Source organism: Hemiscyllium ocellatum, chromosome 19 (assembly GCF_020745735.1).
Source record: "Hemiscyllium ocellatum isolate sHemOce1 chromosome 19, sHemOce1.pat.X.cur, whole genome shotgun sequence".
Taxonomy (NCBI): Eukaryota; Metazoa; Chordata; class Chondrichthyes; order Orectolobiformes; family Hemiscylliidae; genus Hemiscyllium; species Hemiscyllium ocellatum.
The window spans coordinates 6,139,527-6,162,192 of NC_083419.1; the positions used below are offsets into that span (position 1 = coordinate 6,139,527).

The 22,666-nt window shown below is 42.1% G+C and overlaps 1 protein-coding gene across 1 annotated transcript in view; it reads right to left on the reverse strand.

The window, feature by feature from the left end:
- LOC132824618 (protein kinase C-binding protein NELL2-like) overlaps positions 1-22,666 on the reverse strand; it is a 345,067-nt gene that overhangs the window by 243,946 nt on the left and 78,455 nt on the right. Inside the window, exons 9-10 of the mRNA XM_060839217.1 lie at positions 20,628-20,730; positions 753-844 (exon numbers count right to left, since the gene is read on the reverse strand). Coding sequence (XP_060695200.1) covers positions 753-844; positions 20,628-20,730 — 195 coding nt within the window. The remainder of the gene's footprint in view (positions 1-752; positions 845-20,627; positions 20,731-22,666) is intronic.

Here is a 22,666-nt window from a genome sequence, read left to right on the forward strand (position 1 = left end):
TAAAATGACGAATGTGAACATAATCTCCATCAGCTACATTACCTTCCCAATTTTTCCCATATTTAGCTCAGCAAAAATTAGCAACAGCAAACCCGAAGAGAAAGTCTCAGTTTCAAATGGACTCCAGTGGTCTCTACCAATAAAGAAGGTGAAAGAAGCAAATCCCAGCACACTGAGAAAATGAGGGCTGCCTTCTTACAACCCTCCATTCCTAATTCCCTAAACAAATATTCCACAGGACTAACACTTACATTTTTAACTATTTTTTTTTAAATATATGAAGAAACTTTTTCTGCTTTAATTGTTTTGTCTAACTTTCTTGCATATTCTAATTTTTCTCTCCTTATTAATCTGAAACAATTATTTGCCATTTTTCATATTCTATTCAATCTTCGGACCTGCCACCCATCTTTGTAGAATTATATGTCGTTTCTTTGAGTGCGTTACTATGTTTGACATTTGTTTTGTTAACCATGGATGGCAGGTCCGTCCTCTAGTATTTTTCTGATGCATCTATTCTAACTGATCCTTCATTGTCAAAATCCTGGAATTGCCTACTTGATACTGTTGGTAGATTGTTCATTGACAAAGCCTGCCACAATTATCACGACAATAGAACCATGTCTCCCACATTCTGAAAGCTAACTAAAAAAAAATTTGCAAATTGGAAAATGCATCAAATTCTTGGATTTGCGCACTGAAGTTTACACTTAGAATTAAGTTGATTTGTATGACAATTAATCAATTCTTACCTTACACTCCAAGAGAGAGCACCCTCCTGATGCTTTCCATTCTGTCACCCTCTGCCCATTATAGTAAAGCTTGTTACCAAGGACACATACAGCTGATAAGAAAGAAAGCAGAGTATTTCAGCTTCTATCGAAGCAATCAATCTTACTCAGAAAGAAAGTAGGGCGAATAACAAGCATTTGTTAGGTTCCAAGCAACAGCTCAGTGCAAGTGTTACCCTGCTGAAAATAAGTTCGTTAAAAGTTAATTTTTCTATCTCTCCAAAAGGTCTGGGCTCAGTCCAGGAATACAACCACCCATCAGTCCCATGTCAAAGAAGCTGGATACAAAGTCAGGTGGCAAAACTCTTAAGTAAATATCTCGCAAATTCCCTCAATACTCAACGTTAAGTAACAACTTGATGTAGGGATCCAACATGAACTGGGACCTGTATTGTCTCTGAGGCCAGGAATCCGGAGTTGGATTTTCTGCTGACTCCTGAACATACCTCAAAGCGAGTCAGTCACACAACAGAGATTTTCATGGAGGCTTCTTAATTGGCATGGGGACAGGTTTCCTGTTCAGTTAAGGTTATTAGGTAGGTCTCCAATGTGGAGGTGACTATTCGAAGCCTACCATCCCAACAGGAGGAAGGTAATATAAATTAAAGAAAGAACTATTGATGTTGAAATCCGAAACAAAAAACAGAAACGACTGAGGAAACTCAATAGGTCTAACAGCATCTGCAGAGAGAGAAACAGATTAATGTCTTCCAGTGACCCTGCTCCAGAACTCTGCTTTCTCTCTATACATGCCTCCAGACCTGTTGAGCTTCTCTGGCAATTTCTTTATTGTTTTATCATAGAATCCCTACAGCATGGAAGCCAGCCATTCAGCCCATCAAGTCCATACCAACCCTCTGAGAAGCATCCCACCTAAACTCATCCCCCAATCCTATCCCTGCATTTTCCATGGCCAATCCACCTAACCTGTACAGTTTTGGACTGTGGGAGGAAACCCACACAAACACGGGGAAAATGTGCAAACTCCACATGGACAGTCACCTGAGTGCGGAATTGAACCCAAGTCTCTGGCATTGTCAGGCAGCAGTGCTAACCACTGACAAGGTATTTCAACACGGAGGGGACATCTCACTGGCATTTTCTGAAACAGCACACTCACCTGTGTGGTAATGAAGGGATGGAATGGGCTGTGCTCACATCCAAGGGGGCAAACAAGGCCTCAAGGGTTCTCCTAGAGTGTAGGTGCCCCAACAGATGTTGGACGCCAACCTCAAGGTGGTTAAACCGGCCATTGCAGGAGTCCGGAAAATCCTAAACTGCCTCTTCCGATTGGCCCCAGGTAGGCCCTTAAAGAGCCTGACTGATTCTTTGCTACCTCTGTAAAGATGGAGAATATTAGCAGGGGACAAGCATGTTGACTCACCCCCTCCATTTCCATTCCAATCCTCAGCAGGGTTTGGAAATGCAGCATGTGATGTTTGTAAGTCCTTCAGATGCCTGTTGGAATTGCTGTCTGGTGACTCGACACCATTTTGATACATGGGCGTAAGATGGAATCTTTAGAATATTAATTAGAAGCTATTCTTGGCTGTTCTTGAAGGTATGTCAAGCAACATTTTACTCTTAATTGCTTTTCTTTATAATTTCATTTCAGATATCACAAAATGTCATTTTTTTAAAGAAGTCTGGTGCTGCTGAATCATAGCATTACACAGGAACAAGGGTCAAGTGGGAGGATAAGGAGGAAAAGCTATATTTTTAAAGTTTCCATAGGCTCAGAATGGAAGTGCCTTATGGAGACAGAGTGGAAGAAGTTGGCACAGTGGCTCAGCAGTCAGCACTGCTCCCTCACAGCACCAGGGACCCTGTTTCAATTCCACCCTCCAACTGTCTATGTGGGTTTGCTCCAGTTTCCTCCCACAATCCAAAGATGTGCAGTCTAGGTGGATTAACCATGGGATTACCAGGATAAGGTGAGTGGGTGGGATGCTCTTTGGAAGATCAGTATGGACTTGATGTGCTGAATGGCCTTCTTCCATACTGTAGAAATTCTACATTGTGCATCGCAACAAATATGGATCTACTCAATTCAAAAGCAGTTCCAAAATAGCACAGGAAAGAAACGAGCATTTGTAAAATGAATAGCTCTCACAGTGAATTAATTCATGGTTGGAATACTGCCACTAAAAGATCCCCTCCAAACCATTCATCATCCTGAAATATATCGCCATTCCTTCGGTGTCGCTGGGTCAAAACCTTGGAATTCCCTCCCTAAGGGCATTGTGGGTCTGCCTACAGCACATGGACTGCAGCGGTTCAAGAAGGCAGCTCACCCCCACCTTCTCAAGGGGTAACTAGGGACAGGCAATAAATGCTGGACCCAGCCAGTAACACCCATATCCCAGAAGGGAATTTTAAAAATCCAATGTATTCGTAATTTGGGAGCCAGGAAGCAAGCTCGGAGCCTTACACATTGCACCTGTTATGAAATCAATCTCCCTAAAAGCCTGGATTTAAGATCTCTGTTACAGGATGGAGGTAACTTAAGAGATACAGTCAGCTGTCACTTAGTTTTACTATCTGACATTAATAGCAATCCATTCTACAAATAGCTAGAAATGTCATATTTTTCAGCATTCCAGAGTGGAATGACAACTGTTGAACACTCACACTCACTTATCTATTGCTTATTGACATCATTGAGTCAATACAAGGAGGAGGTAGACAGATTTTTAATTAGTGATGCATTAAAGGGTTATGGGGAGCAGGCAGGAAAGTAACTTGAGGCGGTATTGAGATCAGCCATGTCCAAATTCAACGGTGGAGCAGGCTCAAGACACTGAATGGCCTGCTCTAGATTCTAGTTCTTACATTTTTATATTCCCCTCCTTCATAGATGAGTAAAAATCAGGGGAAACTATCAGGTCAAACACAACAAAGTAAAACTGTGGACCATGAAGCAAGCTGTTTTATTCAAAACCTGCCAAAAGAATTATTTTTAAGAAATACCTTCAACTTGCTGATCAGGAGAAATAATGGGCACACTTAGCAAGGGGGTGAAAGATTATTGGGGATATGCAGGAGTTGAGGTTAAAACAGATCATCAGTGATTTTGTTGAATGGCAGAGCACGCTTGAAGGGCTGAATGGCCTCCTGTTCCTTGGTTATAGGAAGCAGACACTGTAATATGCCAAATCAGCTTACCTTAAGTAATAAATTATAAGACAGCAAAGAGAGAAATTAGGAAAGTTGATTTTGTAGAGAATAGAGGCATTTGCATTCATATATCAACTTTCAGTTTCTCATGAAGTGACTTACAGCCAAATTAAATACATTTGAAGCATAGTCACTGCTGTAATGTAATATGGCATTAATGTAATATGTAATAAAGGAGTGTGTCGTCTTTTTAAAGGCTACATCAGACCCCTCAGTGCCTCATTGTCCAAATTTGTAGAACAAATGAACAGCCTGCGTGTTTCTGCTGGATGTGCCGGTATCCATTTAAATATCAGCTTGGGAGTAGAAAGCAATTAGGTTACACAAGGATCCCACCAGACAATTAAAGAATAGTCAGCCAGTTTTCAGATACATGATGGAAGTCAGGAGTTGAAATAAACTTCACCCACTTGTATTGAAAAAATAACAAAAAAAACAATAATTCACATCACAGACAGGTATGCAACAAATTTAAGATTAAAAATCACTAGAGAAACTCAGCAGGTCTGGCAGCCTTTGTGGAGAGAAAGCAGAGTTAATATTTCAAGTCCAGTGACCCTTCTTCAGAACACATATTTAAGACACTGGTAGCATTGTAATCTGTAATTAGTTTGAAGGTAAGAAATATGGGTCTAAAACTATTGTCTCAGACTTAAATAAAGTCTGGGGTGGCACGGTGGCTCAGTGGTTAGCACTGCTGCCTCACAGCACCAAAAACCCGGGTTCAATTCCCGTATCAGGTGACTGTCTGTGTGGAGTTTGCACATTCTCCCTGTGTCTGCATGGGTTTCCTCCGGGTGCTCCGGTTTCCTCCCACAGTCCAAAGATGTGCAGGTCAGGTGAATTGGCCATGCTAAATTGCCCATAGTATTAGGTGCATTAGTCAGAGGGAAATGGGTCTAGGTGGGTTAATCTTCAGAGGGTTGGTGTGGACTGGTTGGGCCAAGGGCTGTTTCCACATTGTAGGGAATCTAATCTAAAGGCAATTATAAAGGTTGAAGGGCAAAGTAAGTTAAATTGGAATGGGAAAACACATTAAAAGTTGGAACAAGAGAGAAGCAGACAATTACAGAGATATTTCATTACCCTTAGCAAAGATGGATTCCATTGTAAAAGAAAGATCAAACATCTCTGGGTTACTAAGGAAGTTGTGAATTGTATTGAACTGAAAGAAAATAAGGGCAATGCTGCAATGAAACATTCCAGAAATCAACAAAACTGTGGGACCATGAAATCAGCAAATGATGACGAAAAATGTAATGAAAAGGGAAAATTTTGCATAGGAGGTAAAACTAACAAGAAATATGAAAACAGACATTAAATACTGCACTAAATATATAAATAGGAAGAGAACTGCAAAAAATATGCTTTGCTTTCCTGGAGGGTAAGACAGGGGAATTGAGAATGGTTAACAAAGAAATGACAGGGGGTTTCGAACATGTATTTAATGTCTGCCTTCACAACAGAAGACATAAACAAATTCCAAGGATAGTAGATACATAGGGTATAATAGGGAAAGGAAAACTGTCACCATCACTGGAGAAAACATTTCGAGAAAAGCTAATGGGACTAGTTCCTAGACCTGAAGGTCATATTGTAGGGTTTTAAAAGATGTGGCAAATGATTTTGTGTGTTCGGACAATCATCATAAAATCCCTACAGAGTGGAAGCATACTATTCAGTCCATTGAGTCCACACCAACCCTCCATCCAGACCCACCCCCTACCCCTGTAATCCTACATTTACCCGTGGCTAATCCACTTAACCTATACATTCTGGGCAATTTAGCGTGGCCAGTGCTTCAAACCTGCACATCTCCAGACCGAGAGGAAACCCAAACACCAGGAGAAAATGAAATTGAACCCAGTCCCTGGTGCTGTGAGGCAGCAGTGCTGACCACTGAGCCACCGTGCCATGTTAGTTGTAATATTTCAAAATTCCCTAGATTCAATAAAAATTTCCAATGGATTGGAAATTGGCAATTGTAAGAAAGGAGGAGAAAGGGGGAGAGAGAGAGAGAGATACTGCGTCAAACTATAAGACAGCTGTAACGTCTGTCATTGGACAACGTTGGAATCTATTCTTCAGGAGGTAATAGCAGGTGCCATGTAAATGTTACATCACAATAAGAACTCATGGTGTAGGGATTAATTCAGGAGCACAGCTTGAAGGTTGGATCATTAACAGGTAACAGAAAGTCAGGATACATGAATCATTTCGGATTGGCAATCTCCAACTGGTGAGACACCATAAGGATCAGTCTGGGGCCTCAAATATTTATCACCTACATTAATGACTTGGACAGAGTGGCTGGCTGTATTGTAGCCTAATTTGCTGCTGTTACAAAGATAAGTAGGAAAGCAAGTTATGTGGAAGATGCTGAGTGTCTGCAAAGTGTTACTAGTTGATTGAGTGAGTAGGCAAAAACTTGGTAAATGGAGTCTATTATGGACCAGGCCAGACCCACTCAAAACATTTCAAGAAAGTAGCCCAGACCCTAACTTTGCTAGTTGTTCTAATCAGGTGTAGAGTGGATATTCCAGGAGGGATGCAAGTGGTCAAACCACTTAGTTTTAAACAAAACCAAATTTATTTGCAAGTCTATTGAATGAAACACAAACAAAAGAGAACAGAATATAGAATAACTTAACCTATCTGAAAACTCAATAGATTATCCCAATTTAATGATACTGTTCCAAATACTTGCAACAATCCCCTTGGGGGATATCCCTTAGTACAAAAGGTAATATCAAACACAGGGTCTTACAGGAGAGATGTCAGAAAGAGGGAGGATCAGCAAGGACCTGCCTCTTTGGGCCTAGCAGCTTCACAACTGTCTGCTTTCAATGAATAGTCAGACTGCTAAAACCCAACCAAATCTAAACAAACCAAACCAAAGAAAAGCTGAGCTGGGAGGATTGGCCACTCTCCTTTCATTGTACAATTTTTTTAAATTTGAAAGCCTTGTTTCTGAGGCAGTATCTGTTAGCTATAATCAAATTGGCCCTAAAACCCTTCAAACCTAGACCTTCAGGAATCGCTGCTCTTATGACCTCTCTGAGAAAAACACCAAGGACAGCATAATCCGGTTAGAGGACAGCACCATCACAAGTATAAGGTGTAAAATGTGGAAGTTCATTTTAATGGCAAAGAATAGAAAAACATAATATTATTTAAACAGATTGCAGAATGTAGCAATACACAGTTTGTCCTTTTTTCATCATCTGAAAATGTGTTGCTAGAAAAGCGCAGCAGGTCAGGCAGCATCCAAGGAGCAGGAGAATCGATGTTTTGGGCATGAGCCCTTCTTCAGGAATCCTGAAGAAGGCTCATGCCCGAAACATCGATTCTCCTGTTCCTTGGATGCTGCCTGACCTGCTGCGCTTTTCCAGCAACACATTTTCAGCTCTGATCTCCAGCATCTGCAGTCCTCACTTTCTCCTTTTTTATCATCTGTCAGCCAGGGCTCCCTGACTGGACCAGATTAACAGCCCCAATCAAGGAACTCATATTCTACGGGGCCCACCTGGCTGACCTCATTATAGTCAGTACAAAGGAAGTCTGATGGAGGAGGTGAGAGGTTGAATGATTCATGGGAAAAGTTTATCACCATCATATTACTTTCCAAATTGGTTTTCAAAATACAGCCTATCTGGGACAGGAGAAAGTGAGGTCTGCAGATGCTGGAGATCAGAGCTGAAAATGTGTTGCTGGAAAAGCGCAGCAGGTCAGGCAGCATCCAAGGAACAGGAGATTCGACATTTCGGGCATAAGCCCTTCTTCAGGAATTTTTGTATTGGGACAGTACAATACAAATGGACTGGCTCTCAGTTTGCTGTATTCCTGCTGCAATATAACCTGTATGACTTACACATATTTTTAATATTATTTATTTGCCATTTAGGTTTGAAATATGGAGTTAATAGCACATGGGTCTTCTGTGTGTCTGAAATTAATAATTAAGTCACAAGTATTTTTGTATCTTGTGATTTGTTTTCGAACAGTTTTCAAGGTAACTTGGGAAACCTAATGGGTTTTTATTTACATTATGATTTCGCAACCTAGAAAGGTAGACATTTGTACCTTAACGTTTCTGTTAGAAGTTTCTAAACTTAGTGGGATTATTTTCAGCTTAGAGGACACATTAATATCTCAAAGGGAGGGATTTTTGTTTCAGTTTTACTTTGTTTTGGCAATTCTGTGTAATCCTTGGACAGAAATTCCAATGCATCTCTGAGCAGTTTTTCCTGGAAGGGAGAATATAGTGAAACTAGGTTACCTTAGCGTAAGGAGCCCGTGATAGACCCAGACCAGGTGTTGGAATAAAACTCTGAAGAGCTCAGGTGCATGATAGCCCCAAGAATAAGCTTTCAGAATTTCCAGGTAATTTTTCATATTCATATTGCTTCATAAGGGCAGCGCAGTGGCTCAGTAGTTAGCAGTGCTGCTTCACAGCGCCAGGGACGTGGGTTCAATCCCAGCCTTAGGTGACTATGTGGCATTTGCACATTCTCCCTGTGTCTGCATAGGTTTTATTCGAGTGCTCTGGTGTCCTCCTACAGTCCAAAAGTATATGTGGATTGGCCATGCTAAATTGTCCATAGTGTCCAGGTATATGTAGGTTAGGTGAGTTAGCCATGGGAAATGCAGGGTTACAGGAATGGGGGGTGGTGGTGAATTTGGTTGGGATGCTTTTCGGAGATTTGGTGTGGACTTGTGACTGAATGGCCTATGTAGGGATTCTATGATATTCCGCCTCAACATTTACACTCGGGACAACTCCCAGGTCTAAATGCTCCCCTGCATAATCTTCAGGCCTGGCCTCAGGGTTCCTCCAGAGGTCATGGCTATTGACCCCTATGCCAAGCCCAGACTGAGTCAGAATCTTGCGCCAATCTGAAGACTCAAAGTGGTAACTCTGTACCTCTCCATATCTGCTGAGTTTCTCCAGCACTCTCTGACTTTGTATCTGATTTTGACCTCAGATATTGTTATAAACATTTATAAAATATACTTTATCCAACAGAAATAGCCTACTGCTCCAGCTTTCTCTACAACCATAAATGATCAGTAAAAAAGATAAGTCTTTGATCATGTTCAAACCTGTTAAAATTAATGGGGTAGAAACGTGCGTGGGATTGGCTAGCGTTATTTTGTAGTACGATGCAAAATGAGCTTTGACCCCAAAAAGTCATAATTTTATTTAAGGAACTCTGTTCATTCACCCAGTTCATCAGCACAAATATATATGGATATCGGTCCAAAATGATGCATTGACAGCACAAGCACTTTAATAATTTTACTTTTTTGATCAAATAAAACTGTCACATTCATTTCATAATTTTGTTAGTAGATTATTTAAAGCACAAACAATTAATATATAGTAAAGTGAAGGCTCAAAACCGAAGCTAAATGGCAACATTTCACAATGCTGAGGCTTTTGTCTTCCAAAAGACTCCTACGGTAGCCCAACAAGCCTTTAAAGAGGTTAATTGGCATAACATCACACCATAGTCTGTGCAACAAGAAATAAATCTAATGAGATTCCACAAAACGTTAGCATGGGCAGCGTTATGGGCAAAGCTCAATGTTTAAGGATCTGACAGTGCATTGGCTTTGAACACAAGACCTGCACAAACAGAAAAGATGTCCTTGATCATTGTGCTAATCTCTTTTCAAAGCTTTGATAATAGGGTAAAGCAAGAAGTTACATTCATATGGTGCCTTTCACAAATTACCACACATCCTAAAGTGCTTCAAAGACAAAGAACAGGTCCTTTTTTAATATGTCCATGGAATGTGGATATTGTTGGTAAGGCTCGTGTTTATTGCTCATCTGTGATTGCTCTCAAGAAGGTGGCGGTGGTGAGCTGTCTGCGAGAACTCCATGTTATACTGGCACATGCACACCTGTTAGGGAGGAAGGATTCCCACAGCAACAATGAAGAAACAATGATATATTTCCAAGTCAGACTAGTATCATCTTGAATGGGAACATGCAGGTTGTAATGTTCATGTGTATCTCTTCTCTTGTTTTCTGAAGTGATAGAGGTTGTGAATTTGTAAGTTACCAACAAAAGAGTTTTGCTGCAGGACATCTTGTAGATACTACACACTCTGATGGCGAGAGGGCGAATTATTAAGATAATTGATGGGGTGGGAATTGAGCAGGTCGTGCCCAAAATATAGGCAAATTTATTAAGTGTTGACCAATGCAGTACTGACTCAGACGGCCTGTGTTTTCACTTGGGGAATCATACTTGACGGCAAAATCATGATTAGATATTCAGTTCTGAGAGATCTGTTGTTGAAACAAAAACTGAAAATGGTCTAAATGCTTACTCTGGAGAACTGATACAATCAACCTGAATTTTTCTCTGAAAGTAAAAGGATGCTTTTATGGAATATGAGCAACTTAATTCATAAACTTACTAGACTGCAAAGATTTCAGACAATGTGCAATTGGAGTTGGTGACTAATGGAATACCATCATAATGGTAAAGTATGCTATTGTAAGTTTCTTCAGAGGAAAAATTTTAAAGGGACCTAAGGGGCAACTTTTTCACGCAGAAGTTGGTGCGTGTGTGGAATGAGCTGCCAGAGGGAGGGGTGGAGGCTGGTATAATTACAACATTTAAAGCATCTGAATAAGAAGGGTTCAGAGGGACATGGGCCAAGTGCTGGCAATTGGGACTAGATTAGGTTCGGCTATCTGGTCAGCATGGACAAGTTGAACTGAAGGGTGTGTTTCCGTGTTGTACATTTCTAGGACTCTATGACAGCACAGCAGTCTCTAAAACTTGGGAGCAATTTTTGCCTTCAGTGCTTGGATGGTAAATGGATGAAATGAGTCACTTGCTACTTACAGAACTATTTCTATTTCATGTCAATTGAATGGACACTGAGTTTGTTCCAGTACAGCAGGACAACCCACTCTGCCAGGTTCTTAAACACAAGACCAGGAGAAACAAGAACACATGTAAGCCATTTGGCCCCGTGAGTTTACTTCACCATTCAATAGGATCCTGGCTGATCCGACATTCCTCACGTCTACTTTCCTACCCTTTCCCCATAATCCACAATTCCCGACTGATCAAGAATCTGTTTCAGCCTCAAATATTCACAAGGAGTTTGGTCCACAGCTCTCTGTAGCAAAGAGTTTCAAAGACTTACAATTCTCTACAATGTCATGTTTCGGCCGTACAGGACATTGGTTAGTCCACTTTTGGAATATTGCATGCAATTCTGGTCTCCTTCCTAATGGAAGAATGTTGTAAAACTTGAAAGGGTTCATGAAAGATTTACAAGGATGTTTCCAGATTTAGAGATTTTGAGAGGATGAAAAGGCTGGGGCTGTTTTCCCTGGAGCGTCAGAGGCTGAGAGGTGACCTCATAGAGGTTTATAAAATCATGAGGGGCATGGACAGGATAAATAGACAAGGTCTTTTCCCTGGGATCGGAGAGTCTAGAACTAAAGGGCATAGGTTCAGGGTGAGAGGGGAAATATATAAAAAGATCTAAGGGACAGTGTTTTCATGCAGAGAGTGGTGTGTGTATGAAATAAGCTGCCAGAGGAAGTGGTGGAGGCTGCTACAATTAGCATTTAATAGGCATCTGAATGGATATACGAATAGGGAGGGATTAGAGGAACATAGGTCAAGTGCTGGCAAATGGGACTAGATGAGATAGGATATCTGGTCGGGCATGGATGGGTTGGACCAAAGGGTCTGTTTCCATGCTGTACATCTCCATGACTCTAAATTTCTCCTCAGCTCAGTCTTAAATTCCCCTTTATTCTGACTCTACCCTCTGTCCAAGACTGTCCCATGATGGGGAACACTGTCTCAGCATATACCCTGTCAAGCCCCTTAAGAAGTCAAAACGTATGGTGCTGGAAAAGCACAGCTGGTCAGGGAGCATCCGAGGAGGAGGAGAGTCGATGTTTTGAGCATAAGCTCTTCATCAAGAATGAGAGGGTAGCCCAAGGGGGCTGAGAGATAAATGGGAGGGGGCTGGGGCTGCAGGCAAGGTAACTGGGAATGTGATAGGTAAATGCAGGTGGGGGGGTGAAGGTACCAGGGAAGGTGTTAGGTAGATGCAGGTGGGGGGTAGGGGTGAAGGTACCAGGGAAGGTGATAGGTAGATGCAGGTGGGGATGCCATGAAGGTACCAGGGAAGGTGATAGGTAGATGCAGGTGGGGATGCCATGAAGGTACCAGGGAAGGTGATAGGTAGATGAAGCTGGGGGTGGGGTGAAGGCAGCAGAGAAAGTGATAGGTAGATGAAGGTGGAGGTGTGATAGTGATAAGTTGGAGCGGAGGGTGGAGCTAATAGGTGTGAAGGAAGATGGACAGGTAGCACAGTTCAAGAGGGTGGTGCTAAGTTGGAGGGTTCAATCTGGGATAAGGACTCAGGAGGGGAGATGAGGAAACTGGTGAAATGACATTGATCCCGTGTGGTTGGAGGGTCCCAAGGTGGAAGATGAGACGTTCTTCTTCCAGATACTAGGTGGCTAGAATTTGGTAGCGGAGGAGGCCCAGGAGTTGCATGCCCTGGCAGAGTGGGAGGGGGAGTTGAAGTGGTTGGCCAAAGGGCAGTGGGGTTGCTTGGTGTGTGTTCCCCAAAAATGTTCCCTGAAACATTCCATGGGTTGGTGTCCTGTCTCCCCAATGTAGCAGACTCGCCAACTTTAAGAGCATTTAAATAGTTATTGGAAAGGCATATGGACGAGAATGGAATAGTGTTAGTTAGGTGGGCTTCAGAATGGTTCCACAGGTTGGCACAACATTGAGGGCCAAAGAACCTGTACTGCATGTAATGTTCTATGTTCTAGTGTTCTAGTATAGCGGAGACCACATCAAGAGCAACGGACACAGTAGATGAGGTGTTTGGATGTGCAGGAAAATCTCTGTCGGATGTGGAAGGATCCTTTGGGGCGTTAGATGGAAGTGAGGGAGGAGGTGTGGGCATAGGTCATCACACTACATCACTTGTAGTGGCAACGGAAGGTGCTGGGAGTGTAGGGTGTGTTGGTAGGGAGCATGGACCTAACAATGGAGTCGTGGAGGGAAGGATCTTTGCGGAATGCAGATAGGGATGAGAAGGGAAATATACCTCTGGTGGTGGGGTCTGTTTGTAGGTAGCAGAAATGGTGGAGAATGATGCAATGGACATGGAGGTTGATGGGGTGGAAGGTGAAGACCAGGGGATTTCTATCCTTGTTGTGGTGGGAGGGGTAGGGTTCAAGGGCAGAGGTGCAGGAAGGGGAGGAGATGTGCTGGAGGGCATTGTTGACCATGTGGGAGGGGAAATTGAAGTCCTTGAAGAAGGAGGCCATCTGGTGTGTTTTATAGTAGAATTGGTCCTCCTGAGAGCAGATGTGATGGAGGCAGAGGAATTTGGAGCAAGGGACAGCATTTTTACAGGAGGATGGGTGGGAGCAGGAGTAGTTCAGGTCGCTGTGGGAGTGGGTTGGTTTGAAGTAGATGCCCGTGTTGAGTCAGTTGCCGGAAATGGAGAAGGGGAAGGAGGTATCCAAGATGGTGCAGGTGAACTTGACATCAGGGCGGAAGGTGTTTGTGAAGTTAATGAACTGTTCAACCTCCTCATGGGAACAGGAGGTGGCGTTGATACAGTCATTGATGTAAGAGAGGAAATGGTGGGGAATGGTGCTGGTGTAGCTATGGAAGATGGACTATTTCACGTACTCGATGAAGAGTCAGGCATAGCTGGTGCTCATGCTACCCTTTTGGTCTGGAGGAAGTGGGAGGATTTGAAGGAGAAATTGTTGATGGTGAGGACCAGTTCAGCCAATCGACTGAGTGTGTCAGTGGAAGGGTACTGGTTGGGTCAGCTGGAGAGGAAAGTAACGGAGGGCTTGGAGGCCTTCGTCATGGTTGATGGATGTGTATAGCGACTGGATGTCCATGGTGAAGATGAGGCACTGGGGCTGGGGAACTGAAAGTCATGGAGGAGGTGGAGGGTGTGGGTGGTGTCTTGAATGTATGTGGAGAGTTCCTGGACCTAGGGGGACAGGACGGTGTCAGTGTATGTGAAGATACATTTGATGGGGCAGGAGCAGGCTGAGAAGGTGGGTTGACCAAGGCAGTCAGGTTTGTGATATTGGAAGAATCCTGTACACTTCAATGAGATCACCTCTCATTCTTCTAAACCCCAGTGAGTAGAGTCCCAACCTGATTAACCTCTGTTCATAAGACAATCCCTCCATATCGGGGATCATCCAGGTGAACCCTCTCTGAACTCAATGAAATTATATATTTTCTTAAATAAGGGGACTAAAACTGCTCACAGTACTCCCCAGCACCTTGTATAGTTGCAGTAAGATGCCCCTCTTTGTTATACTACAATCGCCTTGAAATAAGGCCCAACATTCCAATAGCCTTTCTGATTGCCTATGTTTTTGTGGAAACCTGGAAAGCTGAAGCTGGGACACTTGCTGGATACAAACGTAACCTTTTTGCTTCCTTCAGTCCTATTAAAACAATTTCAGCTCTCTTCACCCTCTGCAAATGGGGTTTACATTGGATAGCTCACTGCCTCACACTCACTGGCTTTCTGGCACTGGTCCCTTTGTAGGGCTCTTTAGCAAAGTGATCACAGTATTTGCTGATTTCAAGCAAAAGGTCTCATAACTTGCAAATACCATTTTCATCAAATGTAGCATGGAATCATGGAAGACAAGGTCTTTTTCCCTGGGGTGGGGGAGTCCAGAATATGAAGGCATAGGTTCAGGGTGAGTGGGGAAAGGTATAAAAGGGGCAACTTCTTCACATAGAGGGTGGTGTGTGTATGGAATGAGCTGCCAGAGGAAGTGGTGGAGACTGGTACAATTACAGCACTTAAAAGGCATCTGGATGGGCCTATGAATAGGAAGGGTTTAGAGGGACATGGGTCAAATGCTGGCAAATGGCACAAGATTAGTTTAGGATATCTGGTTGGCATGGATGAGCTGGACAGAAGGGTCTGTTACCATGCTGAACATCTCTGTGACTCTACGACTGTAAATGCTAATGTTCAGAAGGAAGCCATTTGGTCCATAATGTCTGTACTAGAATTGGACCCCAATTACAATTTGGAGATACAAGTGGATGGAATGTGGGTTCCACAAATGCCTCTTCATTCATGACATTAACAGGCCCTAACCAATTACCATGAAGGGTGAACAAAAATTGACGGTTACCTTCTATGCCAATCTGGTTTTTCTGAAGCCAGATAGAGCAGGAATGCTTCTGAATTACTCTGGCCTGCTGCTCCACTGGGATCACCTTCCTTCCTGTGATTACCTTAGGACCAACCAGTCAGCATCATGCCCTTCCCAACCAGGGGGGCTGTATCAGAGAGATGACTCAATGCAAACTGTTCCCAATTGCTTCAAACATCGACCATTCTCTCCTCAAAAAGGCTCAGCCCTCACAACGCTGAGACCAGGCACTCAGAGTAAATACCATCCAGATGGAGGGCTCATGCCTGAAACACCGACTCTCCTGCTCCTCGGATGCTGCCTGACCACCTGTGCTTTTCCAGTACCACACCTTTCGACTCTGACTCTCCAGCATCTGCTGTCCTCACTTCCTCCCAACAATCCTCCAATTGGCCAATTTGCACCAAAAGATAAACTCTGCCCCATTGTTTCCCAATAACTGAGCAATGCCACAGAAGGTTGAACAGCGCATACGAACACTATACACCACAACCTTATTTTAAAGTAGAATCCCTGCAGTGTGGAAGCAGGCCATTCAGCCCATTGAATCCACACCAACCCTCCAAAGAGTGCCCCATCCAGGCAAACCCTTCCATGCTATCCCTGTATCCCTATATTTCCCATGGCCAATCCACCTAACCTGCACATCTTTGGACTACGGGAGGAAACTAGAGCACCTGGAAGAAACCCCCACAGACACGGAGAGAATGTGTAAACTCCACATAGTCAATATGACCATCAAAGCATAAGACATAGGAGCAGAAATTAGGCCATTCAGCTCACCAATTAATCATGGCTAATATGTTTCTCAACCCCATTCTCCTCCATTCTCCCTGTAACCCTTGATCTCCTTGATACTTGAACCTATCTATCTCAGTCTTAAATATACTCAGTAACCCAGTCTCCACAGCCTTCTATGGAAATGCATTCCATAGATTCCCCACTCTCTGGCTGAAGAAGTTTCTCCTTATCTCCATTCTAAAAGGTCTTTGCTTTACTCTAAGGCTGTGCCCCTGGGTCCTAGTCTCTCCTACCAATGGAAACATCTTTCCAACATCCACTCTGTCCAGACCATTCAGTATTCTGTAAGTTTCAATTAGATCCTCCCTCATCCTTCTAAACTCCATCGGGTATAGACCCAGAGTCTTCAAACGTTCCTCATATGTTAAACCTTTCATTCCTAGGACCATTCTCAGGAACCTCCTCTGAACATGCTCCAGGGCCAGTACATCCTTCCTGAGATATTGGGTCCAGAACTGCACACAATATTCCAAATGTGGTCTGACCAGAGCCTTATAGAGCCTCAGACATACATCCCTGTTTTTATATTCAAATCCTCTCAAAATAAATGCCATCATTGCATTTGCCTTCCTAACTGACTCAACCTGCAAGTTTACCTTGAGACACGAGAACTCCTACGTCTCTTTGCACTTCAGATCTCTGAATTTTCTCCCCATTTAGAAAATAGTCCAGGTCTCTATTCCTCCGACCAAAGTGCATGACCTCACACGTTCCCATGTTGTACTCTATCTGTCAGTTCTTTGCCCACTCTCTAACCTGTACAAATCCTTCTGCAGCCTCCCTGCCTCCTCAATGTTAACTGTCCTTCTACTTATCTTTGTATCATCTACAAACTCAGCCAAAATGCCCTCAGTTCCTTTATTCAGATCGTTAACGCACAAAGTGAAATGTTGTGGTCCCAACACTGAGCCTTGCGGAACACCACTTGTCACCAGCTGCCATCCTGGGAAAGACCCTTTTATCCCCACTGTCTGTTTTCTGCCAGACAGCCAGGCCTCTATCCATGCTAGCACCTTGCCTCTAACATCATGGGCCTTTATCTTACTCAGTAACCTGGTGTGCAGCATCTTGGCAAAGACCTTCTTGAAGTCCAGTCGCCTCAGGCTGCTGTGAGGCTGCAATGCTAACCCCCACTGAGCCACCATGCTGACCTTCGTTTCATTAGCATGCCTCGGCTCCTCATTAAAATGAGCAACTCCATTCACAGGATCACCAAATTGTTCTGGTGTAGGAGGAGGCCATTCAGCCCATTATCCCTGCACTGGCTCCGACTGGAGATAAAAGACACTTAAAAGCTTGAAATTTAAGCACAAAAGGAGGGCTACATTTCTAAGTCAAATGGAAGCATTTGATCATTTCTATTTTAAGAATTTGGCGATGAGGTCTCAGAGTGGACACAAGGTACCATTCTATCATCCTGATATGAAAATTAGGTTGTTGCTGAAGGCAGTAAACACTCTCTAACAAATTACTGCTTCTTTAATCATTTCAGTCTTCAGCAATTCACTTTTGCTGTGAAAGAACCATAAGTCAGCTACATGCAGAGTTTCAAGTTTAAAGAGTCCATTTTCCCTGCTGTTCTTGAAGTCACTCAAGACTCATATGCCAGCAAATTACCTCTGGGATTTCCACAGCTGTCATTTCAGCAGAAACCCTGCATGTGCATTTAAACAGGGATTTCTGCAGAGGTTTATGTGCCGTATCAAGAGTGCACTTGAGAAAATCACCTGCGTCCATTTTGAACTGGAAGAGTTGGCTGGAGGAATCCTTAATAATGTTGACATTAGTGACAGGTGAATTCTTTGTTTTTAGAGTAGCAAAGTGGAATGTTGATATAATTTTACTTCTTTGCAGCAGGGTGATACACAGGAAATGGGGTTTGAGGATGGTATACTGCCTCAACTCCAGAAAAAATGACAATGTAGGTACTTTGGGTACAAAGATTAATATTGGATAACCTTCCCAAATATTCAAAACATTGAACTTTATGGGAGAAGAGATTGCATCTCCTTATATCATGAGTTACTTGAGGAGTACCAAGGTATGGACTCTCCTGCCTTCTGTGCTCAGAAGTAACTCTCAGAAGTACTAATGACTATAGTCCATTGTCTCTCTACATAGGGATTGTTCTGCCATTTCTACTCTCCCTAAACTTAGGGTCTCCTCTTATCAGAGAACTACCCCAAAGTGCTTTATAGAAATATTGATGAAGGTATTTTTGTGAGGGTAGCAATACAGCCAAGTCAATTGTAGGCAGCAAAAATGACAGTGGTGAGGTTGGAAATCACCATGAGTGCCATAGGAGGTGGCGAAAAAGACTTCAGCCCAGGACAGTGCGTATCTGGTCAGGATGTAGATATTGAGATGTATGCAATGCAAGTATAATTCAGTGCAACATATCTGAAGCCATATGTTTGTAAGCATTTTTTTAATAGTCAGTGCACTATTACTGTAACATAGAGATTTATTAACAAAACAAAATAGTCACCAGAAACAAAACAAATGTCCCCATGAAGCACAGAAGACAGTTAAACAGCTTCAATAAAAGACAAGGTTACTATGGGCATACTTTTCACTCATGATTGCACTCAAGTTAGAGCTGTAAAAATGATTTATGTCATTTTCACAAGTACCTGCAAATTATGAAATAACACAATGTCAACCAGGAGGCAAACTGAACCTAAAGGTTGATTGCTAGGCCACCCCAATCTATTTCGGCAGAAGTGCAGTCTGCAGATTGCGTTGATACATTCCTTGGCTTCAATATTATTCCAACAATAGCAGGTGATACCGGATGTCAAGTCATGGTGTGTGTATCAGAATGAGAGTGAATTGAGTATTACAGCTGCAAGAGTGATAGATAAATTCTAATTACTTTGATTAAAATCTGTATCTAAGGACACTGCCAACAATTCTGCTTGTAGAGCAAAGTCTGCATCCTTTGTTGAAGTTTTATTCCTTTAACTTTTTTTCCCACTACTGCATGCTGTTTAATCACGGAACACTGTCAGTGAAGATTCAGGGAATCGGTTCTGGATATTCGTAACTGTCAGCATGATGGGTTCACAGTCAGATGAAAAATTTTACTTGTGTGTAAAAGAAAATGTCTTGCAGTGGATCATGGAATTGAAACCTTAATCTGGCAGTTCCTAAAACACATTACAGAGTCACCAAGATGTCAGATTAACAACATGGAAATTGGAGAAGACTTGAGGTTTGAGATTTGAGGTAACCCTTGCAGTGCTCACACTCACTTTTCAAGTGAAAGAGCAGTAAAAGGTCCCATGGCATGACTGCAAAGATCTGGGTAGAAAGGTCTCAGCTGACTTTGATCTCTCAGCTAATATCACTAGCACATATTACCTCAGAGTTAGGGTTTCTTCGGATCTTGCCGTGTGCAAAGTTGTTGTTGCATTTCCTACATTACAACAGTGACTTAACTTACTTTGTTCTCTGTAAATCACTTTAGGATCTAGAGCTGTGAAAGGCTCAGCGTAAAGGCAGAATGTGTTTTTAGTATTCAATAAACAAGTGTGTTTTTCAGTGTCTGCTCTTTATTCCCACTGGCAAAATATGGCTTCCAAAATTCCCAAATTTATTGGGATATCAAGATGATGCCTTTGCTGTTGACTATGCCACAGGACTCACTTGTGGTGTGTCTGATCTGCTGGTGAATTGCTTAACTTTTAAAGTAACTTTTGATCAGCTTATTGCCTGTCCCTCACTGTTGCTTTGACCCACCTATTGTTTTTACCGGTTTCTCTGATTTCGGTGCAGCCTTGTTCCTGACCAGATTTGCACTGCTCTGGGCTGAAATATTTTTATCTACCTCTGATGGTGATTTTCAACTGATCTCGAATAGGTACTGCCATATTCAGTCCCACAGGAATACCTCCATTCATAGTTCTGTAAAGTGCCTTCCATTAGTCCCCTGATTTCTCCAATATTTGTAATGGTGCCACAAGAAGAGGGTTAAGGAATGTAGAAATAGCTGAACAATCTCTATGCAGACAGACAATGGGCAAGAGCTCTGCCAGTACTCCCAGAAAGTAACTTTGGGATGAGAAATGAAGCACAGAAGGAAGGAGGGTGTACATTAGTGTTCTTCATGTAACTCAAGAAACAGGGAAGACAGATGAAACACAGAAAGTAGAAGGGATTTTTCTGGTCTCACAGAAACTTTGATGTTAGACTTTGGCCAGATTCTATCAAAGACAATGTACACATTTATAATCATTAGAAATAATAAGGGTTGCAGTACTGTGTTAGAAAACCATGTTACACTTTTTCACTGCTCCTCTGGACCATTGAATGTTCATTGGTACAATAACATCCTCAGCTCACAAATAGCTCAACTTGAGGAATGGCAGAGAGTGGAAACTATACAATTCTCTAGTGAGCCACAAGAAAAATAAGGCTCCAGCTGTTGTGTACCACAGAGTTGCTGTTTACGAAGTGGTATTGTCAGCTGGCTTGAACTTTGATTTATTGATTGGGTCAAAAATTTAAAACAAAAGTGAGGATTCGTAATGATGGAAAGCTTAAATTGTTCTAACATCTTGAGTTTCATCCCTTCACTGAATTATAGTGACTTGTAATATCATTTAAAGTACCAATTAAAGTCATATTTTACTTACGTTGGCATTCCTTGCAACATTTTCCTTCCGTGTAGACTGGAGCGTTACCTGGAGGACAAATCTCAGTGGGGCACATCATTCTCTTGCATTGGACTGTTCCATTCTGAAGAAAACAATGTCATGTTATTTAAAGACTCTCTTCATTATATGTCAACATCAATGCATTATTAACGGGGATAATGAACCATGGCCAATTCATTCAGACCAAGTGTTCTATGTATCACTTGGGTGTTGAGTTCTTAAATTGGTAATATTGCAAATTAATCTGCGCCTGGCTGAAAATCACACTGACAACAAAACAATTGTACGACATCTCTTCTGAATATAATTTCTTTCTCACTTAACATGATAAGAAAGGAAGAGGGATCATTTTATATCTCAAATAACACTGTCTATTTGACAGTAAACTTTGCATTTCATGATCAGGAAGTAAAAGATACTTATTCCATTGCTTTAACTTTGGCGAAATTCAAAGCACCCATTTCCAGTGCAAATTGTGCTCTCACTAAAATTACATGAAGGTTACGGTGGAAATTTTGAGTAAAGTTTCGAGATGCTGAATTGTTTTGTAATCAAAGTGGGAATAAAGTGATAATAAAAATTACCACAAAATAAGTAACAATTTTGGCCCAACCTTTAGTTGATGACTGGCCTGCTGGTCAATTGGTGTCAATATTAGAGGGTTTTGTGGTGCATTGGTAGCTTCCCTACCTCTGAACTAGGTGACCTATGTTTAAGTCTGGAGGTGTGTAATAATGCTTCTGAACAGATTACTCAGAAAATATCCATAACTCCAATGTCTACTTAAAATTAGGAGTCAGGTAGCTTTTCGCCATTCATTGCATACAATATTTAATTGATGTTGCTAAAATCCCCACTCGCAGGGTTCTAAAGGCTCCATTAAATTTCATTGCTTTTATTAACACAGTTCAACTGAAAACTCATTGCAAGGGTGTTGGATAAGGACAGAGAAGTGGCACCATCTAGATTACTCTTACAGAATGCTAGCATGAACCTGATAACTGAAGGGTCTCCTTCTGAGCAGTCACATTTTTACAATCCATGTTATGAAATCAGCCATGGAATTTAAATGAGAATACATTCAGCAGATGTTGAGTTTCTGTGAATTTTAACAATGGTTTCGAATAAATGTCTCTTGCAGTTGGTTTCACCTGCAGAACTGGCCAATGTGATCAGGTGCATTTATGAAAGGACGTTGTTAAAATGGTTCCTGGACTGACCTGGAGCTATTTCTGTTGTTAAATAAATTCACTGCATTCTTATCAGTTCCCAGAATGGATTACCCATATTGCTGAATCCTACTGGTAGTCCTCATCCTTAAGAAAAAGGCTCGGGACCTTGGTTTTATGTCTTTATTGAATTAGTTTCCAACATAAGAATGTTCCTCACACTCATTACTCCTAAAGCCCATTCTATAACATTATCTCATCTGGGCTTGATGTCCCCACTGCCCTTGTAAGCCCTTTGCCTTTTACATTTCGTATAATGTCACCATTTTAGATGCTCAAACCATTTCCACCCATTCACTGGTTGTTATGCTTGCCAACATACATACACAACGAACCTAAAATCTTCATCCTTTTCCTCTAGCCCTTGCACGGACATTGGTCAGACAAAACATCAAGAATGCTGAGATTTTTTAAGAGTACCCTATAAGATCCTACAAGAATTGGACAAGGTAAATGCAGAAAGAATGTTCCCAATGACTGTGGAATCCAGAGCCAAGGGCCACTGTCTAAGGATGCGGGGTATGCCATTTTGGATTGAGGAAAGAGAATTCAGCACCAGAGGTCTAAGGTGTCAATAGCTGGCCACTTCACTTTAAATGTAGAGAGTTCCATTTGATAATTACTAATCTGATGCAGCCAAGTTAACAATGTGGATGGTCATGTGACTACCCCAAACTCAGAACAGGTGACTGTCTTATCAGAAATCAAATTCAATCCCCAAAAGCTGATTAATGGGAACCTTCTCTCAGATACATGTACTGCAATGATGGCAATCCAGAGATGACTATT